Here is a 21,533-nt window from a genome sequence, read left to right as displayed (position 1 = left end):
ACAGAAATGGAGCTGCTACAGCATTGCTTGGTGACTAGAATAGGCTTTGGAGCTACCCACCATTTTGAATGGTTTTGGTTTTTTTAATTTCCCTGCTATAAATAAGACATGTCAAATCCTGCGGCATGATCACCGAAGGGCTTTCTCATTCGGCAAAGGAGTGACAGTATGGATACTGTGGTAGTCGGGGCTGGGTCAACCCAAGGAGCACCAACGGGCCCTGCAATGTTTTGTGCTCCCCAATTCTATAGCAATCGTAGGGCCCCACTGTTGCTACTGCTTGATCTCCTGTTGTTTTCGCTGAACCGTCGTCTTAGTTGGCTCTGCGGGTTCCCTGTGCCCACCAGACTGCCCTGGGCATTACTCCCCCACCTTCTGATGGCTGCCTTGCTATCCCACCCCCTGGCATGACCGACAGACACCTGCAGGTCCTCTCTTAGGCTAGCCAGCACATAGGCAGCTGCTACACGTGACCCCATGTTGCTTCTCCTTGGGTTGGCTACTTCTCCTTTTCTGCCTCCCTCCGGGTTCCATCTCACGCTACATTAGAATCCCTCCAAGTCCTGTCATCTCCCACAGTTGCTTTTGCACCCAGTCTAGCCTATGACTTCCCATAGAAGATTATTTTCTCCAACCACTGCATGCTTCAGGGCGCTCCTCAGCTTCCCCTTGGTTCACCCCTGGATGAAGAGAAATGCAGAAGTGAAGTGATTAACATGCCTCTTCTCGTCCCGAGAGTGACTGACACTGGAAGAGCTAGACTGTGACCCTGGCTATGCTCCCTCACAGGGGTTGTCAGGGTCTCCTCACTCTCTGGCGTGGGCTTCCCTTCTTGTGCATCATGCATGGAGCTGGGAGGGGATATGCTGGTTTTACCGTGGGACATAATCTGTTCTGTGTGTACGGTTAGTACAGATCCCTTCGTCCCAGGAGCAAGGGAGGAACCAGCTTGTGACTCAAAATGTTCACTCTGCGAGTGGGAAGTGTAATTGCAGCACATGCCGGCATAACTGAGCTCATTCAAAATAGCAACACAGCCACACGAGTATGTACTTAGGGTTGAGGGCGGGGACGGGGGAGATGCTGCACTTTTGGGTGGCTAGCCCATGCTGTTTCCTCTGCCATGGTGGCCCGCTGCTATTTTTAGGAGCTAGTTTGATCAAAGCTTGGCTATGCCGAGGCGTGCTACCGGTGCACCTCCCAACTGCAGTGTAGACGTGTCCTCTGAGTCCCAACATGGCTCCAGAGCAGTGCAACTTCACTGCCCCTTACCTGGAATTTGTAGCAAAGCCACAATTAAACCCATAGCCGATATATATGTGTGTATGTATGGCACTCACGGTGGGAGTATCTCAGCTAAACTGTGTGCATGAAAGCAGGAGGGGGGATGCTTTTCATGAATATTGTGTTTTGCTAATGCATGTTATGATGTTTTTACACTTTCTTGTACATTCAGGGAAAAAGCAGTTAGGTGACCACATTAAAAAAAACTGAAATATATCGCAAAAAAAGAAGAAGAAATTCTATAATAAGTTGGGGGAGGGATTTAAATAAGCAATAGAGAAAAAAATCAAGCAATCAAAAATAAATGAGTGGAATTTTAAAAGAGAACAAGTCAAAGGCGAATAGATGAAGAGATTTGCCTTATAACATATCTTCAAGAAATGTAGCCTTGTTAAATACACAACTTGAAAAGGCAGCTTAAATATTACAGCTTTTATAGGTGCTAAATTTTAGCTGACAGTATCTGAGTCATCTAGCATGTAACAGGTGTAATTGTTGCTGTAGCATTGTGCATCTTCTGTAACCAATAATGACAAAACGTTACATTTGCGCCCTGAGATTTAGATATAGACTGTAAGAGGTTTGACCTTAGAATCTGTCATTGTTCCTGCGATCTCTTCACATTATGGAACTGCTTTGTATTTAATAAGTTGGATTCTGTTTGTTTTTGGTATGATTCCCAGAGGATCAGCTTTTACTGGACTTTTGCCATAAAATAAAAAATATTAGTTTAGAAGACGTGATTTTTTCCCCCCTTTTCTTTTAGTATTATAGTCCATTTGGACTATACTTCACTATTCATTAGAGATGGGCCCAAACCAAGACTTTGTAATCTAAGTCTCTTCATTGACACCCTCTCCCCCTGCCCCGGAATGTTTTGTGGTAGGAAAAAATGGAATTCGAGCTGGGCGGAGGATGACAAATCTGTTTTCTGACTACTTTCAGGGTTTTGAATTTTTTCCCTTCCTCACTGGAACAAAACCAAACTCTTTAGAAGGTTTTTGTGAAATGGACTTATGTCAAAACATCTGGTTTTTGGATCAAAAAGATCAGGTTTCATCTCTCTGTCTGGGGCTGCCCTGGACCTGAGAGACCGTCCCACTGAAACCTCCCACAAAATTCATAGGTATCTGTGGTTTTGCAGAACCCAAACTAGAACCTGGCCTTATCTCTGCTACTAGTGCCTGATCCAAAACCCGCTTGACTTCAGTTGGCTTTGGATCAAGGCCTTATGGCAAACTTTATAAGGGGCACTACAGGAACAATGGAATGTTAAATATTGGCACGCTAGGTCTAATAGTGTGCCGTGTTACCTTCATGGTGACAATATGTAAATGCTTTGTAGAGGTGACTAACAATAATTATGTATAGTAAATAATTGCTTCTGGGAGGAACTGAAGAAAAATTGCTAAGTAAATATTAGAATTCTTTTTTTGTTTTCTTTTTCTTTTTCCTTTGGTTTGCAGTGGTGGAAAGCCGAGGAGGAGTCATGGACAGCACACAGAGATTTTCAAACCTGCCGGTATATCTTCCCATGAGCTATCACATCTCCAGTGCTGATGTTTCCTTCTTCCTCAAAGAAGCCAATCAAGATATCATGAGGAACTCCAGTTTGCAGGCTAGGGTGGAGTCATTCTTTATATACAAAGCCAAGCAGCCACCTGTAGTAAATGCAACTTATGGACCTTTTTCAGTGGAACAAGTTGTTCCTGAGGACCTAATGCTGACTTCTGCTCCTTTTGGTTTCGCTAATGAATTCACATTTAATTGGAAATTAAAATCACACATAATCGACAGCTCAATCTATTCCAACAGACCTAAAGTGCAAGCCTTGTTCTATATCGCAGGAAAGGACTGGGATGACTATGATTCTGCAGAGAGATTGCCCTGTGTGAAGATGTTTGCTTTCCTGGAGGCTAGAGAAGCTGTGGCCAGCTGTAGGTTGAAAGGTCATTTAGGATTATGTGTCGCAGAACTGGAATTAGCGCCGAGCTGGTTCAGCTCCCCTCCACCATTGATTTCGGAGCGTGAGCCAACAGCAGCTTTGTTGGAAGGCATTACTGTGGAGCTCTTCTATAAAATGTATGCAGCAGATGGGGAGTGTTCTCCTGAGGATGCAAAATGGGAAAACAACATACACGCAGGTCAAGATAATGCACATGAGGCTTTGCCGCCTGTGGAGAGGATTGGTAGCATCATTGTCTATCCAACTCAAGACAAACTAAAACAATCTTCACTGAGGCTAGATGAGAACGTCATGATCCACTTACCACTCAACCCTGTCAAGGAAGGTGACATAGTAACCTTTCATGTGTCCCTTTCCGGTGACTCCCTAGCAGATCAGTTTACATTAAGGTAGGTGTTTTTAAAAAAAATACTTTGTGTATTCAAACAATCCAGCAAATAACAGGGGTTGAGTGCATCCCAGGTATAGATCCATTGACTTCAGTGGGTGTTTGCCTCAGAAAGGACTTCAAGATTTGGCCTGCAGCTTGGGGGAAAATTATAAGTATTCTTTAAGCATCTGTGAGTATAATAGGATTTGGTACCTGGAAGCTGACTTTGAAGTCTGTGCCATTAATATTTCTATGACTTTCTTATAAAATGTGTCATTGATTATGACTAGTTTAAGTGACTTTGCTTCTACTCATTATACCTCCTGTAGGCTAGCCAGAATGATTGACTATGCTCGTCCATTTTGCTAGAGAAATATTTATAATTGGCATTTCCCACTGCTTTGATGTAGCTTTAATCCATTTCCTCTTATAGAACGTATTATCATAGTCCCTGAGCACCTCCAAAGTATTTATTTTTTGCTCCTCACAACACTCCCACACGGTAGGGAAATGTTATCCCCATATTTTTTACAGATGGGGGAACTGAGACACACAGATTAAGAGTTTGTCCACGCTGCCTTGCAGTTCAGATTACATGGGTGTGAATAGTGGTGCACTCCAAAATGCTGTGTTGTAAATCCTTGCAGATGCTGTGGCTCTGAATTAAAAGGTTCCTAGTTTGCATGATTGTAGTCTGCAGTCCTTTTAGTTTGTGCCTGTAGCATCCACTAGGGGGAGTTACAGTGCAGCACTTTGGTATGCAGTGCTATTTACAGCCCCTGTAGTCTGAACTGCAGGGCATGTAGACTTGCCCAAGGCTTTTTGAAAAAAAAAAAAGTGATCCGGGTAACTACAGGCCTGTTAGTTTGACATCTGTAGTATGCATGGTCTTGGAAAAAAATTTGAAGGAGAAAGTAGTTAAGGACATTGAAGTCAATGGTAAATGGGACAAAATACAACATGGTTTTACAAAACGTAGATCGTGCCAAGCAAACCTGATCTCCTTCTTTGAGAAAGTAACAGATTTTTTAGACAAAGGAAACGCAGTGGATCTAATTTACCTAGATTTCAGTAAGGCATTTGGTACCGTACCACATGGGGAATTATTAGTTAAATTGGAAAAGATGGGGATCAATATGAAAATTGAAAGGTGGATAAGGAATTGGTTAACAGGGAGACTACAGCGGGTCCTACTGAAAGGTGAACTGTCAGGCTGGAGGGAGGTTACCAGTGGAGTTCCTCAGGGATCAGTTTTGGGACCAATCTTATTTAATCTTTTTATTACTGAGCTCGGCACAAAAAGTGGGAGTGTGCTAATAAAGTTTGCGGATGATACAAAGCTGGGAGGTATTGCCAATTTAGAGAAGGACCGGGATATCATACAGGAGGATCTGGATGACCTTGTAAACTGGAATAATAGTAATAGGATGAAATTTAATAGTGAGAAATGTAAGGTTATACATTTAGGGATTAATAACAAGAATTTTAGTTATAAGCTGGGGACGCATCAATTAGAAGTAACGGAGGAGGAGAAGGACCTTGGAGTACTGGTTGATCATAGGATGACTATGAGCCGCCAATGTGGTATGGCTGTGAAAAAAGCTAATGCGGTCTTGGGATGCATCAGGAGAGGTATTTCCAGTAGAGATAAGGAGGTTTTAGAACTGTTATACAAGGCACTGGTGAGACCTCACCTGGAATACTGTGTGCAGTTTGAGAGGGAATTCAAACTGGAACAGATATAGAGAAGGGCTACTAGGATGGTCTGAGGAATGGAAAACTTGTCTTATGAAAGAGACTCAAGGAGCTTGGCTTGTTTAGCCTAACTAAAAGAAGGTTGAGGGGAGATATGATTGCTCTCTATAAATATATCAGAGGGATAAATACCGGAGAGGGAGAGGAATTATTTAAGCTCAGTACCAATGTGGACACAAGAACAAATGGATATAAACTGGTCATTGGGAAGTTTAGACTTGAAATTAGACAAAGGTTTCTAACCATCAGAGGAATGAAGTTTTGGAATACCCTTCCGAGGGAAGCAGTTGGGGCAAAAGATCTATCTGGCTTTAAGATTAAACTCGATAAGTTTATGGAGGAGATGGTATGATGGAATAACATGATTTTGGTAATTAATTGATCTTTAAATATTCATGGTAAATAGGCCCAATGGCCTGTGACGGGATGTTAGATGGGGTGGGATCTGAGTTACTACAGAAAATTCTTTCCTGGGTATCTGGCTGGTGAATCTTGCCCATATGCTCAGGGTTTAGCTGATTGCTATATTTGGGGAAGGAATTTTCCTCCAGGGCAGATTGGAGGTTTTTCACCTTCCTCTGTAGCATGGGGCACGGGTCACTTGCTGGAGGATTCTCTTCTCCTTGAAGTCTTTAAACCACGATTTGAGGACTTCAATAGCTCAGACATAGGTGAGAGGTTTTTCACAGGAGTGGGTGGGTGAGATTCTGTGGCCTGCGTTGTGCAGGAGGTAGGACTAGATGATCATAATGGTCCCTTCTGACCTTAGTATCTATGAATCTATGAAACAATGAATCTAAGGTCATGCTAGAAATGCATGGCAGAGCCAGGATTTGGAACCAGATTGTCTGAGTCCCTATTCAGTGTTTTAACAACAAGACCAGCTATCCTTTCTCTCCTTAGTAGTAGTTTATTTATTTTCAAGCTTAAATGATTGCTTGCTTGTGGCATGGCACATTCCCATTGCACAGCAAAGGAGAAAACTGGAAAAAATTAACCCACCAAAAATACGTTTTTCTTTGTATACCTCTCAAAATTGGAATCCGCTTCCTTGGTCTTGAATAGAAATGATTGGAAAACAGAAAATCTTTTTGTGAAAATTTTAGTGGAAACTTTCCCCCCGTTTTTTTGGGGTGAAATGTTGTAATTTTTGAAATTTTCCAAGCAGTTTTATTAGTGAATTTCAGTTTTATCAGAGAACTGTTGAGTTGCATAGTACTTGATTTCAGGCACTCTTAACCAACATGAGGGTTAGTGCTGTATATTTATTACTATGCCTTTAACTGTTAATGTTGGTTAAGAGCTACACATAGACACAACTCAGAGAAATAGGAGCCAGACTTGGGGAATAGAAAGGCCCAAAGGTAATTGGAAAGTGTCTTACCGAGAGAGTGTTAAACACTAGGGAAAAGAGGAGTTGCAATACACGCTGGCAACTTAGACACATTTTTACTCCTCACTTTTAAGTCTAAAAAGGTGCAGGAAGAAGATGACAGAAACATACTATCCGTGACAAAGATGCAAAGTGAATGAATAACAGATCTTATGCCAGCACCTTTCTTCTTCTAAGTACTTTGTCATGGTGTCTGGACTGGCTCACGACTGTGAGTGCCTTCCTCAAGGCAGATTGTCAAAAACAGGGCAGACACCCAAATTGGTGGTGTGTTCTTTGATTTATATTTCGCCAAGCCAGTAACACATGTCAACTCCTGGGTCACTATAACACTCTTCCCATGGAGTCGCAGACAGTCCCCTTAGACTCTCCAGTCTATCTTGCCACCCAGACACTAGACTTAGTGATAAATGGTTGCTTACACCAAAAAAATCACACCATATTCAGGTTGCTTCCAGTCCCAAGAGACTTACCCCAGATCAGTTGGTACCTAGATCTTACACCAAAGATATTGCCTGTATCCAATCCTGTAATAAACTATCTAAAGGTTTATTTAAGTAGGAAAAAGAAATGAGTTATTTCCAGGTTAAAGCAAATGAACATATTCTCACCAAATGAGTTCTCTAAATCCTCTGAGTGACAGAGTTGTAGTGATCTGCCAATTTAAAGTGTCTTTTAGAGGGGACCCAGGAGATAACCCCTGAGGATCTCTGGCTTCAGTTTGGTGTCTCTAGTTCTGTCAGAGTTCTAGCAGCACAGAGATGGAAAATTTTCCTGTGACTTTGTTTTATTTCCTCCATTCAGCTTACAAGCCCAAAGGATGAGTTTCCTTGCACGTAGCATTTCCAAGGTGTGATAGGGCCATTAACCAATCCTTTGTATTGCAATGTTCCTTGATGGCCCTTCTAGGGAGGAGGACAATTCCCGTGTCTGGGTTCATAAGGTCAGACCAAACATTTTCAAAGTTATAAGGCAAAACTTACAGATTTTCTTATAGCCTGGAATACTGACATTACAAGTGAGATTAATGCATGCAGCGACTTAAAAGCAATTCATAGAGTTTAAACGCTAAATACATTCTTATAAAACTAATACCTAACAAACAAGTGAACTGGCCCGGTCTCCGGCTATGAGTTTGTTAGTTCTTAGCTCGTGCCTTCAGTCTTGGCAAGAGCTGGCATCTGGTTTGCTAGCATCACACACTTTATAAACATGAATTAAACATTTTAAACATATAATGTAACATCCATATTATTATGAAACATGGATATTGCAGTCAGAATTAGTCAGTGCCTATTGTACAAACACAGTGAATGACCGTCCCCATGTTGCTAGGGTAAAAATGTGTCATGGATATAAATTCTCATGCTTCAGGGCCTACAACAACCATTATGCTTATGGTCAGGAAGAAACTTCCCATAAGAGCAAGTTATTCTGTAATTGTTCAGTTTTGGGTTTCTTGCATCTTCCTGAAGCAAATACTCACCAGCAACCACACACCAAAAACACTAACCCAGGAACCTATCCTTGCAACAAAGCCCGTTGCCAACTGTATCCACATATCTATTCAGGGGAAACCATCATAGGGCCTAATCACATCGGCCACACTATCAGAGGCTCATTCATCTGCGCATCTACCAATGTGATATATGCCATCATGTGCCAGCAATGCCCCTCTGCCATGTACATTGGCCAAACTGGACAGTCTCTACGTAAAACAATAAATGGACACAAATCGGATGTCAAGAATTATAACATTCAAAAACCAGTCGGAGAACACTTCAGTCTCTTTGGTCACTCGATTACAGACCTAAAAGTGGCAATATTACAACAAAAAAACTTCAAAAACAGACTCCAAAAAGAGACTGCTGAATTGGAATTAATTTGCAAACTGGATACAGTTAACTTAGGCTTGAATAAAGACGGTGAGTGGATGGGTCATTACACAAAGTAAAACTATTTCCCCATGTTTATTTCACCCCCTACTGTTCCTCACACGTTCTTGTCAACTGCTGAAAATGGCCCACCTTGATTATCACTACAAAAGGTCCCTCCACCCCACCCCACCCCCCGGCTCTCCTGCTGGTAATAGCTCACCTTACCTGATCACTCTTGTTACAGTCTGTATGGTAACACCCATTGTTTCATGTTCTCTGTGTATATAAAATCTCCCCACTGTATTTTCCACTGAATGCATCTGATGAAGTGAGCTGTAGCTCACGAAAGCTTATGCTCAAATAAATGGGTTAGTTTCTAAGGTGCCACAACTACTCCTGTTCTTTTTGCATCTTCCTCTGATGTATACAGTACTGATTAATCGTCAGTGATGGAGACAGGATACTGGACTAAATGGACCAATGTTATGATGTTGGATCATATGTTCTTATGTTCCCATGAATCTGTTCAAACCATGGGAGATATGGAGGAGCCGAATCAAAGAGATTTAACTAATTTGCCCAAGATTACAGTGGGAGTCCATGTTAGCTCTGAGATTCTTGGATCCAAGGTTGGTATTCAGCCTAGAAGACCAAAGTGGAAATTCCCCAAGCAATTAGATACTACTCAAAAGAGTGTCTGGCAAGTCATTTCCTTCATTATGTTTGTAAGTCAAAGAAACAGTGGGTGCTTTATTTCAGGAAGCTAAATGCTAAAGGTAAGAGGCAGAATGCAGATCTGTTACCTGCTCACTGACGCTGCTGGGTGGAAAGAGCAGAGGCAGTTGTTGCTCTGAATGTTTCAAATGACATTCACTCTTTGCCTATGGAGAATTTATTCAACTAAAGTTTACACAGTTAGCAGGGAATTATGCTGAGGGAAATAAAATCACCATAGTTCCTACATCTAATTTATAACAGTTTTCCTCTGTCGGCTCTCCCTGTTTTTCAGTCCATTAGTAATGTCCATAAAAACCCAGAAGGTTATTATACCTAGAGTTTCTGTGTGTTTTCACCAGAGAAAAATATATTGAAGTGACTATGTTTGCCTTGGGGAAATATGTTTTTGCCCAGTATAACCGATTGTTTTAAATCGTGTCTGTTATAAGTGGCGTGTAATGTATTCCATTCTGGTTCAGATGAGACTATAGATCAAAATCAAATCATTCTTAAGATTTTCACTGTGATGCAAACTTCATTGATATGACTGTATGCAAACAGAATGGATGTGTGCAATTTTATGTGCCTCTTTAGTATTTCATACACTATGTTGTACAGTGTTTTATTTTGTGCTGAATTTTGTACTAGTAAATACTGAATTTCAGTCCATAAAAAGAATCCAACTCTCCCTTTTTGGGTGAAATATTGGGATCTTAACCTAGCTCTCAAATTACAAAGCTTAACAGCTTCTTGGCAAATGGTGAGGAAAACAAATAGTAATTTGATGATGGACCCTGTTGTTTTTTGCAACCGTATCAAGAAAGTGGTTCAGGGAAGGTATCTGTATTAGAAAGCACTCAAAATGTATCCGTCATACCCAAAGAGAATGTTAACCAATTCCAACCTGGAAAACTCAAACCTTTGTTATCTTGCAAATGGCATCTAAATCTGTATTGACCTTGTAGACTCAAGTTGCCAACCCAAGCTCCTTTATCAGCCTTTACAGATTTTACATTTTCCAATGAACGTGTCCCATTAAGAAGTCCATGTTTGAAAGCTGGTCTCTGTGTGTCCAACAACAATTTCTTTTCCACACAGATCACTCCTGGAACAACTGTTCACTTTTTAAACCCGCTCCCATTTATTAATGCTAGCCCCCATCTTGATCGGGATGCAACTGGAAAGTGAGCCGGAGAGACACAACATACTGCTTTCAATCATTCACCAGTTAAATATATTTTTGTTCTTTTTTATATTACAGAAGCTATGTCTGAGTAATCAGAATAACCTATGGCTTTGTAATAGTCCCTTAATAAACAGAATTTGATTGATTAAAAGCTTTAGCTTTGCTTTGACCATTAATCAGTCTCTGCAGACATTTATTGCTTTGTATACTGCAAAGCAGACTACAGAGGTTATGTCTGGCTTGAAAGACAGACAGATAGACACACTTCCACGCAAACCGCCAGAATTGTGATGAACCCCAGAAAGCATAGAACTTTGGAAGTTAGGCTTGAATGCCGTCCGTTAGCCCATTGCCTTGGATTCTGTAGCAAGTTCTCTATGCAAAATGTTGCTGGTGTTGTGCTCGTTCCATAGTGGTGACGTGGGCTTGTTCCCTATTGTTGGTGAGAGCCTATGCAGTGATGCACAATTGCATGGGATTCAGCTGCTGCAAAACTGCTTCGTAGGAATAACTTTTAAATCAAGATTCAATTTGTTTTAAAAAGGGATGCTGTGGTTCAAAGAGGAATTATTTGGGGTAAATTCTGTGGCCTGTGTTATATAGGTGGTCACACTAGATGGTCATAATGCTCCCTTCTAGTGCCTGTTAACATTAAGCAGTTTGGAGAACCCTGCAAAGCTAGTACAAGAATTTATAGGCCAAATTCTCTCTTCTGATGCACATGTGACTACTAAGGATATTTACTTTACTAATATAAGTTTATAATGAGTAATATACATGGATTAGTATATAATAAATATATACACAGTGAGAAAAAATGGAAACTATGAAGAAGCAAGGGGAATTTTATTTTATTTTATTTTATTTTTTTTTACAAAAGGAGTCTCCTGATATAAATGGAGAAGTTGTATAAACATGAGAGAGGAGAGACTGATTCTTTCTTGACTGAAAAGACAGATGTCTCATCAAATAGATGCAGCTGGGGATGGTTTAACATTGCTTTCCTGGAGTGTACAGTTATTTTAACACTATCTTGGGGCAGTAAAGACATTTTGAAAGAAAAACCTTTTTGTGGCATTTAGTGGAGTAATGGATAATCACTTACTTCTTAGTTATGAAAAAAGGAGCCATGACTTTGTTTATAAAAACGTGTGGCATATTGGTTCTGTTTTAATTGTGAATAAGAATACAGAAATAAAGCAAGTCTGAGAACTAACAGTTCATGGAGAAAAGGTAGGGATGTTAGCATACTTTACATGTGCCTAATATGAATGACCCGTCATTCTTTAATCCTCTGTCCGAATGGAAACCGAGACTGGAGATATTCCAATAATAAGGAAGGGACAGACATCATGTAATGAATCCTATACTAGACAAATACAACATGCTGTAGGCGGGATGCAATCATCACCATGCTTAAGAGGAATGGCAGGAATATACAGAAGCTAAAAACCTAGCAGATATTTGGTGGATTATACTTTTTTTCCTCCCTGTGCCGCACTCTGCATATTGCAGCAGTGAAAATTACTTTTTGATTTGGGATGAATTAGTACAAGGTGAAATACAGGAGTGTTAGCTTTTACTAATCACTCTCACTAGCAGAACTGATATGAAGAATTTATATTAATAAACATAAATCCATACAGATGAGGTTAAATGTCTGCCTACTTAGGGGAGAAAAATCACACAGGACATTAAAATAGACTTTACAAGACTTCTTTGTTAATGATGAAAGATCTGTGAAGACATGAAATGGTAAGAGGCAGTCTCCTGCCAATAGCTGCTGAGAGCAACAAGGAAAAACAAAACCGGCTTTAGACCTTGAAATACATAGGAAACAAGAGAACACAAAATACTGGGAACAGAGCACGGCTGAGTAGCGGGAACATGCTGAACATGGCCTTCATCGTTTAAAATGAAATCATTCTGAATCAGGTAGCAAGGCAGGAACATGGTGGCTACACAACTAAAATGACTACTTATTAAAGGCCGAGAGATAACAATCCAGCACAAGTAGAGTGGGGGGTGGAGGGAAGGACCCGTCTCAAATTAATCACAGTTCTCTCTATTAACAAAAAATCACAACATTAAATTATTCCTGGAGACCATAATGGGAGACATGGGAATACTTGAAAAAAATGTCTAAAGAACTTAAGATACAGTCCGTTAATATTGACACAAACCCTATCTCGATGAGATATGTGTGAGTGCACGTGTGTGTGTACGCCACACACAACAACTACATTAAAAGAACATTATTAAGGTTGCAAAGTCAAGCGTTCAAAGATGGGAAATGCCAGGATTAAGGTTGACTGATGCTGTCTTTAATTGCATCATATGCTATTTTTACACAGGAGTCCACAGGACCACTGCCTCGCTCAGTGCTCGGGATGGATGGTGCTCACTTAATGAATAGTTATTCTCACAACGTGTGGCCCTGTGCCTTATTACTGCGCATTGTTCAAATCCTGCTCTGAAGACCATTATTTGCTCCTGGGTTTTTCTGTGGAGCTCGTCACCATAGTATTGGAGTGACTCACAGATTTTCCCCATTTTCCATATAGGGAGTTTACGTACAGGGATATTAAGATCCAAAGTTTCCACTAATTTTGGCTGCCCAATTTGAGAGATCTAGGACTTGTATATGTAGCATTATATGCACTTTCTATGTTCAAATAACAGCTCCTACTGACTTTGATTGCAGCTGTGAGTGCTCAGCGCTCCTGCAAATCAGACCCCAGGGTCTCAAGTCAGACATCCAGAAAATGAGGAACACACAATTAGTGACCCCCTGTGAAAATTTAGTTTATGTGACTTGCTCAGAGTCACACAGGATCTTTGCGGCAGAGGCTGGGATAAAATCCAGTGCTCCAGGGCAGCAATGGATTGCCTAGGACACCATCCTTTCTCTTCCTTCAGTCACTTGCCTCATGCACTCCACCCCTTCCAACACCTGCAAGAAATGAGGCGGGGTCCTACAGCCAACAGCCTCCTTTACCACGCAATCCTGACTCATCTCCAGAGCAGGTTCTTTCTGTGCGCTGAATAAGACAGGGTCCTGTGGGAAAAAATAATGTAATCCTATAGGTAAAGACTGCGTCATAATGCACACACACGAGGGCTGTGAATTAAAGTTGCATAGACGATCTTAATTCTGGCATTTCCTAATTTTTAAGTGCTTGACTTTTGCAGTCTTAATATTCTTTTAATGTAGTTTTGTGTGTGTGCAGTTTCCGAGGTGTTTAGAAAAGCAAACGAGAAAACAGAAATCCCATCATATAGACACCAGCATGATTTATCAGCAGGTTTGGAACCTTTAGATCCCCTTCACAGACCTCTGGTACTTGAGCTAATTGAGTAACTGATAGCAATAGGAAAAGGAGTACTTGTGGCACCTTAGAGACTAACCAATTTATTTGAGCATAAGCTTTCATGAGCTACAGCTCACTTCATTGGATGCTGTAGCTCACGAAAGCTTACGCTCAAATAAATTGGTTAGTCTCTAAGGTGCCACAAGTACTTCTTTTCTTTTTGCAAATACAGACTAACACGGCTGCTACTCTGAAACCTGATAGCAATAGAAGGTTGTCATCCCTTCTGTGGACTGGCATTAGAGGGGGATGAGACGTATACTCTGCCAGTGGATTTCACAGAGATTTTCTGATAGCAGAGGAACAGTGAGATTCAGGAATGTTGGTTTCCATTCCAGGCTCTGAATGGGAGTGTATCTAGTTGGCTCGGACTCTTCCATCTGTTACCCTCCAAGTTTGAATTTACCTGTCCCCTTCCCAACTGTGCCTCTTTTCCACCCCAGGTTCCTTGTTCCAGCCCCATTCTCCTTGCCTATCCAGTCTCCCCTACTCAGGCTTCTTATCCCAATCCTAATCTCCCCACTTCCCCAGTCTCACTGTTCCAGTCTCCTTGTCTAGTCAGTCCCAGTTCTCCCCCGACATCCCAGTTCCGTGTCAAATCTGTCTTCCCTGCCACCTTTACTAATTCCTAGTCTGAATCATCTTGTCCAGTGAGTCCAGGTCTTCCCCTTTCCCCCATCTTCTCAGATCTTAATGTCCTCCCACATCCCTAGCCTGTTGGCTCCCAAACCCACTCGAGTTGCCCAGCCAGTACTAAAAGCTTAAATAACGATAGATGTCCAAACGAGGATAAATGACCCGGTTAATTCTATAAAATCACAAAGGACTCACAATGTCGCAGCTGGCAAAGCCATTTAATGGACTTTTAGATAACGAGCAACGACCTGCTACAATAGTAGGGCAGCAATCATTCTTCATATGAAAAACAGGCAGCATGGCAGCGAGAGGCTGGTTTCACGATTGAATAACGGGTATGAAATAGTCTCAGAAATAACCACAATGCGATCACAATGAAGTAATACTAACGGCAATAACTCTGTCTCTCTCTGACTTCTGTCCTGCAAAAGGCAAAAGCACCAGAATCTCACTGGCTTATGGAGATACAGAGCTTCCCATCTTGTTGTTAAAGTGCATATCCTATAGGAAGGAAGCCTATCTGTGCCTCAGTTTTCCCTTTGTAAAACTGGGGTTAAAAGCACTTCCCTATCTCACAGGGAAGGATAAACACATGAAAAGACTGAGGTTGTCTGAGTACCCAAGGAAGATAGATATTTTATATGAAATAACTTAGTATATTCCATATGCCTCTAGATACGTAACTGTAGAATGGAAAGAAAAAATTATTTATGGAAATTTAAAGGCAACCCACATATAAACTGGCACCTCGTATACCAGATTGCATTAGAAATAGATAAGTGGGGCCAAGCATAATCAGTTGCAGTGCATCTCATACAATGTATCAGGCGATGGATTCTGAAGCACTTAGTTTTACATCTGAGTAGCAAACTAATGGAAAAACAAGATTTAGAGCAGAAGCACTGACAACCTCTTGTCTACACTGGTGTTAGCAGGAGCTGTTATAATCAACAAACAAGCGGAAAATGTGAAAAACGTTTCCAGTATATTTGGAAGGTGCCAATATACCCTATGGCTTGACACAAATTTATCCTTGTTGACAGTAATGGAATGAGATTTTACATTTTTAAGTAGTTGGGATTTTACAAGCCCATTTTCAGGCCTATCCTTCTTTCCTGAAGTTTCAGCATGACAGCTCCGGCTAATTATCTCCAGCCAGCTTCTGCGTAACTTGAGATTTTGTTTCAAAACGTGTAAAGATCTGGGGAGCAATGTCAGACCAATGTGGCATTGTGCACATTACGGAGAGCACACTGAGGGGGAAAGCGTGAGATTCTGTTAAAAGGCTCAGGAGTCATTTCGCTTTCTAAAGCGTTGTAGTTGTAAGGGTTGGCTGGGGTGCTGTGATGAGGGTGCATAGTGCTGCAGTGTGACACGCATCTAAGAACCTAGATGAAGGGAGATGGCCACCTTGGAGATGATTGGCTCGATTCTTTGGTCCAGTTAAGTTCCCACTGTGCTGGTTAAGTGAAGTGAACTTAGACTGGCTGAAGATTCCTCATGGAGCGTCCTCTCCTCTGGCTGCTTCCTTCTCCCCTAGAGTGGCGGGGAGGTGGGAATGGATAGGTCTGGGCAGGGAGTAGGTCGGGGTGTAGGGGAGCAAGGCTTTGCTGCTATTGATTCTCTACTAGGGGAAGGTCTTTCACCAGCCCTGTAAGTTAAAGCTGCCTCCCTGAAGTTTATGCTGTGGCCAATCAGCTGAGAATCAGGGAACTGTGTTCAGCTCCCTGACAGCCTCCCTTTTCCACTCGGCCCATGTGTTGCTTTGCTCTGCCACAGTCGAGAACTGAGCCTGGCAGGTTTAGGCCCTGATTCAGCAACGTACTTAAGTATGTGCTTAACTTTATGCATGTGATAAAATATTTCACTGTATAGGAATGGGAAACTCACATGCCTAAAGTCAAATATGTGGTTGACTGTTGTGCTGAAATGAGTTCTTCTTTTTGGAGCACTAAGTAGCCGGTGATTTCTAGATGGTCATTAATGTTAGATGTGGGGGAAACTTTGAGTTATACCCTCACCGTTGAAGGAAAGGGGCAGGATGTTTTGGATTAATACAACAAAATCTTGGGTGAATTCCTGGCCACTTTGAAGTCAATGGGAGTTCTGGTGATGACCCCATCTGCTGGATTTCACCCTTTAACTTGGATTGCTTCCTAGGGCCACTCATCCAGGACTCATCTAAATCTTGTCTCCTGTTCTTGTCTAATGTCTCAAAGATCCGGCCTTTTCTGTCTGGACTGATTACCAGCACTCTTCTCCAAACCCGTATTGTCTCAAGGTTGGGGCTGTGGGTGTCTTTGTTTTATTCCAGGGTGTTGCACAAATGGGGCAGCTGATTGTGGCCTGAAAATATTATGGTAATTTAAATAATAAATAATGGGAAGTAAAAGTTGCAAAAGATGGAACTAATTGAGTGAGATTTGTACATACACAACTGGCTCTGAGCTCAACAGCAACTGGAAATGAATTAAAAGCTATTTTCAGTTGACAAAATTGATTAAATATTCAATAGTGCAGCGAGTGATTTAAAGGTAGCCAGTTATGAGGTAAAATTTTTATGTACCCAATTACTTCCTTTAAAAAAAACAAACCTAAAAAAACCCCTCACAAAGCTTGTGATGTATGAGGGTAGATTAAAAAGGTTCTTAGCTTGGGGAGAACATTCTAACTTGCAGAACATCTGCTGGTTTCATGCAAATTGTGTGCCCTAATGACTCAACCAACATTGGGATTGGATTCTTTATTTTGGACTGTGTGTTGAATGCTGCTGTAGCTGTGTGCTGCTAGCCAAGGACTACGTGATCAAATCCCAATGCGGGTCTTCATTAACTGAAAAGGCAGTAAGTCTCAGTCTTGTTTAAACAAATTGGATTGCTGTAGTTAGTGGTCCTATGTGTAATGAACAGTACTAAAACAGAAAGTAGAAAGCAGGCACCTTTAAATTTGCTTTCTTTGGGCGACAGACTTTTGGGTCCGATTCTGCTGTCAGTTGCGCAGGTGTAAATATGGTGTAACACCATTTGAAATCAGTGAAGTTTTACTCTGAGTGCATTGATTTTAGTTTCAAATGTTTCATATACATGCTGATGCATCTGGGCAGACTTTTTGGTCCCTTTGTTTCCCAGTGTGTTTTTTCACAGCTGAAGATAAGAAGGATGGTCCAGTGAGTAGGACACGAGCTTCAGGCTTGGGAGACTCAGGTTCGATTTCCTGTTCTGCCACAGACTTCCTGTGTTGCCTTGAACAAGTCACTTAGTCTTTCTATGCCTCAGTTTCCCCTATCTGTAAAATGCGGTAAGAGCACTCCCCTCTCTTGCAGCACCCCTGTGAGGATAAACAAACACATTAAAGATTGTTTACACAGTATGGCTCACACAGTATGGCAGTGGAAGCCATGTAAGTGCTTAAGATAGAATATTCCAAGAAAAATGTTCAGTGCATGGGTTCATTTTAATGCTTAAGAAAAGTAAAGAAATAGAAGTCAGATAATCGGCTACAATCCACATTGGTAGAAAAGTTGAAAGGAGGGCATTTAAATGGGCATAGTTAGGGCCAACGGGGGAGCCGGGTGCTGCTACATCCCCATCTGGTAACTCTCTATTATGGCAGGTGAATGGAGGGAGGCCAAGTCAACCCGCAATTATGCCTTGTTTTAATTGGCCATTGTGACAAAACTACCCGCTTCTTGCAGTCACTTTCTTCTCTTTGGGTGGTCTAAGCTTTTTATGTTGGATTAATGAAAGAGAGTAGTTAGAAGGCAGTTACACTGAAAAGCCATCTCTAATTGCGCTGGTACTAGAAGGCAGTGAGTGGGGGAAGCAAAAAGCAAAGAAGCAAAACCAGCGTTAGATACAGTGCATTCCTTGCGCATTCAAAACATCCACTGAAGTTACTGAGGGTTTGGTGCAAGGAATGTAGGAGGTAGGCGGGACGTGTACAAATTCTTTTATACAAAATCTTTAATATAGGAGATGATAATAAAATTTACCAATTAATAATTGAAAGTTCCTGGGTGTTCAGAGTTTTGGAGTTTGTCCCATGATAGATGGGGGCTAGCAGTGAAGCTTGGATCTGGATCCAAACAAATTTTAAATTTTGGGTTGTTTTGGATCCAGGGTTTTGGCTCTGGTCCACACTGGCGTAATTCCATTGATGCTACCTCCACTGAGGTATGTATGAATGAAAGTAATAGAATTTTGGGGGCAGGAGGGGGGACAGAGAGAGAGAGAGAGAGAGTGAATATTGTAAATTCACATGCATGATAACTAATGGGAAATATGCCAATGCCTGGAGTGGATGGCCTTGTGATTTTGGTGATCTGGGCCATTCATGTGTATGTTATGTGTTCTGAACCCTTATTTTTAGATGGTATACACCGCCACAGCATAGTAAATCAAACACATTCTTAGTTATGGAGTTGCTACTGTTGTCTGCGTGACAGAGCACAAGCATCTGCACATAGCTCCGTAAATTTCAGTGCTTCTTTTGCCTTTTAATTATGTTCATTTGTCTGTATTAGCACGGATACCGCTGCTTGTGTGATGCATTCTACCTATAGTTCTCAAAATATAAAGAAAACAGTAACAGAACTGTGCAAAAAAATCTGCTGTCTAATTCAGTCTTAAGAAGTTGTGCAAACAATAGACATTGTGCAATGAGCAATTATGAAATGCTAAAGGAACAGCTAGTTGTAGCCAAGCAGCCTTTGTCTGAAGGTGGCTCTATTTATTTACCTCTGGCATGAATTACACAGTGGATTCATGCTAAAATGTTTTATATGAATTCATTCAAACTCTCCATTATTTAAAGAGGCTTTAAAAAAATAACTGCCAATGGAAATGTAGGTCAAAGAATGCATATCCTATATTTGCTGAAAAACTGTGTATTGAACATTTCATGCATCTGAGTTCATTAAAGCAAGAGCCCCCCCCTTTCCTGCATAATACCTTTCACCTGGGAATTCCAGAGAGAGATTGATTAGCATTAAGGGTCAGGGTTTGCCACCATTGCTCACATGGAATAATACTTTACTCTGCAAATAGTCCCATTAAGGCCAAGGGGAAAGGTACACTTCTGTGTGAGTAAGGGTGATAGAATCTGGCCCCACTCAACAGACTTGGGAGGCAGGGGGTACTTAGATTCACTCTGGGTCAAAGAACAAGCCCAACCAGAACTGTAGAGTTCTGATTTGCAATACATTGCTCTAACCCCTAGACAATACTTCCTCTTTTGGTGGGAAATAGGAGGGTTAGAATGCATTCTTTGTGTTGGCTCTTAGTACGTGAAATGCTAAACTTGTCCCTCAAACGATATCACAGTCCCACCTCATTGATGAAATGCACGTGTACTGTAGAGGCCTATTTTCTTCTAGAGGAATGCCTATGGAGTAGAGAATGACCTCACCACGCATTAAGTGGCGGGGGTCATTGTCCGGCTTGTCGGAAAGGCTGTGTGCCCCCTTTAAGGGATAGAGAGCCAGGGAGTGGCTTTCTGCTGCAGTTGCCTTCCAGGTCAGCATGGGGATGCTGACCCATCCCCCAGGGGACTGGAAGTGGTGGTGAAGGGGACTATATAGGTCTATGCTGGTGCAGGAAAAGCCCTCTTTTACCTGGACGGGGTGGAGAAGCACCTCCTCTCTCACCCATGGAAGTGGTGAAATGCCAGGTTTGGTCAGGATCTGCTGTGGGCCTGGCACTAATCACTCCATTCTCGGGGGGCTGGGAAAGAATTTTTCCCTCGCTACCAGATTGCCCAAGGCAAAATGTCCCCCCCCCACTTTCCCCACAGCAGGTTCGGGGGAGGCTTCCCTGGGGCAAACATGAAACAAGAGTTCGGCTATGATGTTGCAACTCAGTATGTAAACATGGGGTGGATCTCTGGTGCAGGAACTCCCTAGGGAGGGATACAGTGATCAGATAGAATGGACTGGGAAAGGATTGAAAGGATGTAGTGTTTAAAGGAGCAGAAACGGGAATTTCAGTGCTCCTCTGACTGGTACAGCAGGGAGCCAACCCTCCTCTAGCCTCCATTAGCCCTCATTCGGGGTGGTGGATGCTGAGGTCCCAGCAGCAGGTTGGCTGGGGACCAGGATGGGGAAGGGAGGGGCTGACAGATGCCCCTTGGTATATATTGAAATGATGATGGAATTACTTGCTCTGTACACTTTTATCTGCCGGGTACTCCCAGGCGTTTAAGAATAAAGTTGTGGCCTAATAAACTACGCTCAGTGTCCCCTGTCCATCTTCCAGCATAGCTGCACAATAGGTCACTTCATCTCCAGGATGCCCTGTAGTGGACGGACACTGAGAGTTTTGAGAAGGTTTCATGTCTCGGTTGCTGGATCACCCTGATGAGTATGTTGTGTACAAAGCAGACTGCTGCATGCTCGCCTCTCTACCATCTCCTTGTGGGTGTCTCACTGCCGCCTTTATACCAGAATAGCCAAAACTAAGCTCATTATCTACCCACCAAAACCTTCTCCTCTCTGAGGCCCCTCTGTCTTCAATGCACAAACTGGATATTCTCTTAGATTCCTTTCTCTTCCACCCTGGCTCCTGCTAAGTCCTGCCCCTTCTTCTGTAAAATCCCTCCTTTCTATTCCGAGAGACAGAACCGTGGTCTGTCTCCTCTCTTTCTCCGCTTGCTCCCTAGCAGCCATGCCTATCTCCTTACCCCCTTCTAGTTTATGCAAAATGCCTCTGCTAAAAAATCTCCTCTGACTATATCATCCTGCTCCCACCCAGCTGAAATCCCTTCACTGGCTTGTCTCACTCCTTCTGCATTACGTTTAAGCTCATCCTTTAAACCATCCACAATGCCAGTCCGGCCTTAGACAGCTCCCTCACACTATACACCCCCCTCAGACTGCCTTTGCTTCTCCGTATCCCACTTCTAAATGATGCTACAAGCTGCCTAGTAACCTCATCTCTCACTGAAGTTGAGGCACTCCACAACGCCCAGCACTGGGCCCTCTTG

The 21,533-nt window shown here is 42.1% G+C and overlaps 1 protein-coding gene across 1 annotated transcript in view; it reads left to right on the top strand.

The window, feature by feature from the left end:
- LOC140898584 (transmembrane protein 132B) overlaps nt 1-21,533 on the top strand; it is a 361,301-nt gene that overhangs the window by 108,484 nt on the left and 231,284 nt on the right. The window contains exon 2 of the mRNA XM_073312583.1: nt 2,751-3,639. Coding sequence (XP_073168684.1) covers nt 2,751-3,639 — 889 coding nt within the window. The remainder of the gene's footprint in view (nt 1-2,750; nt 3,640-21,533) is intronic.

Source organism: Lepidochelys kempii, chromosome 15, assembly GCF_965140285.1.
Source record: "Lepidochelys kempii isolate rLepKem1 chromosome 15, rLepKem1.hap1, whole genome shotgun sequence".
NCBI lineage: Eukaryota > Metazoa > Chordata > Testudines > Cheloniidae > Lepidochelys > Lepidochelys kempii.
Note: the sequence above shows the minus strand (reverse complement) of the source record. Positions and strands in the feature narration are given on the sequence as shown.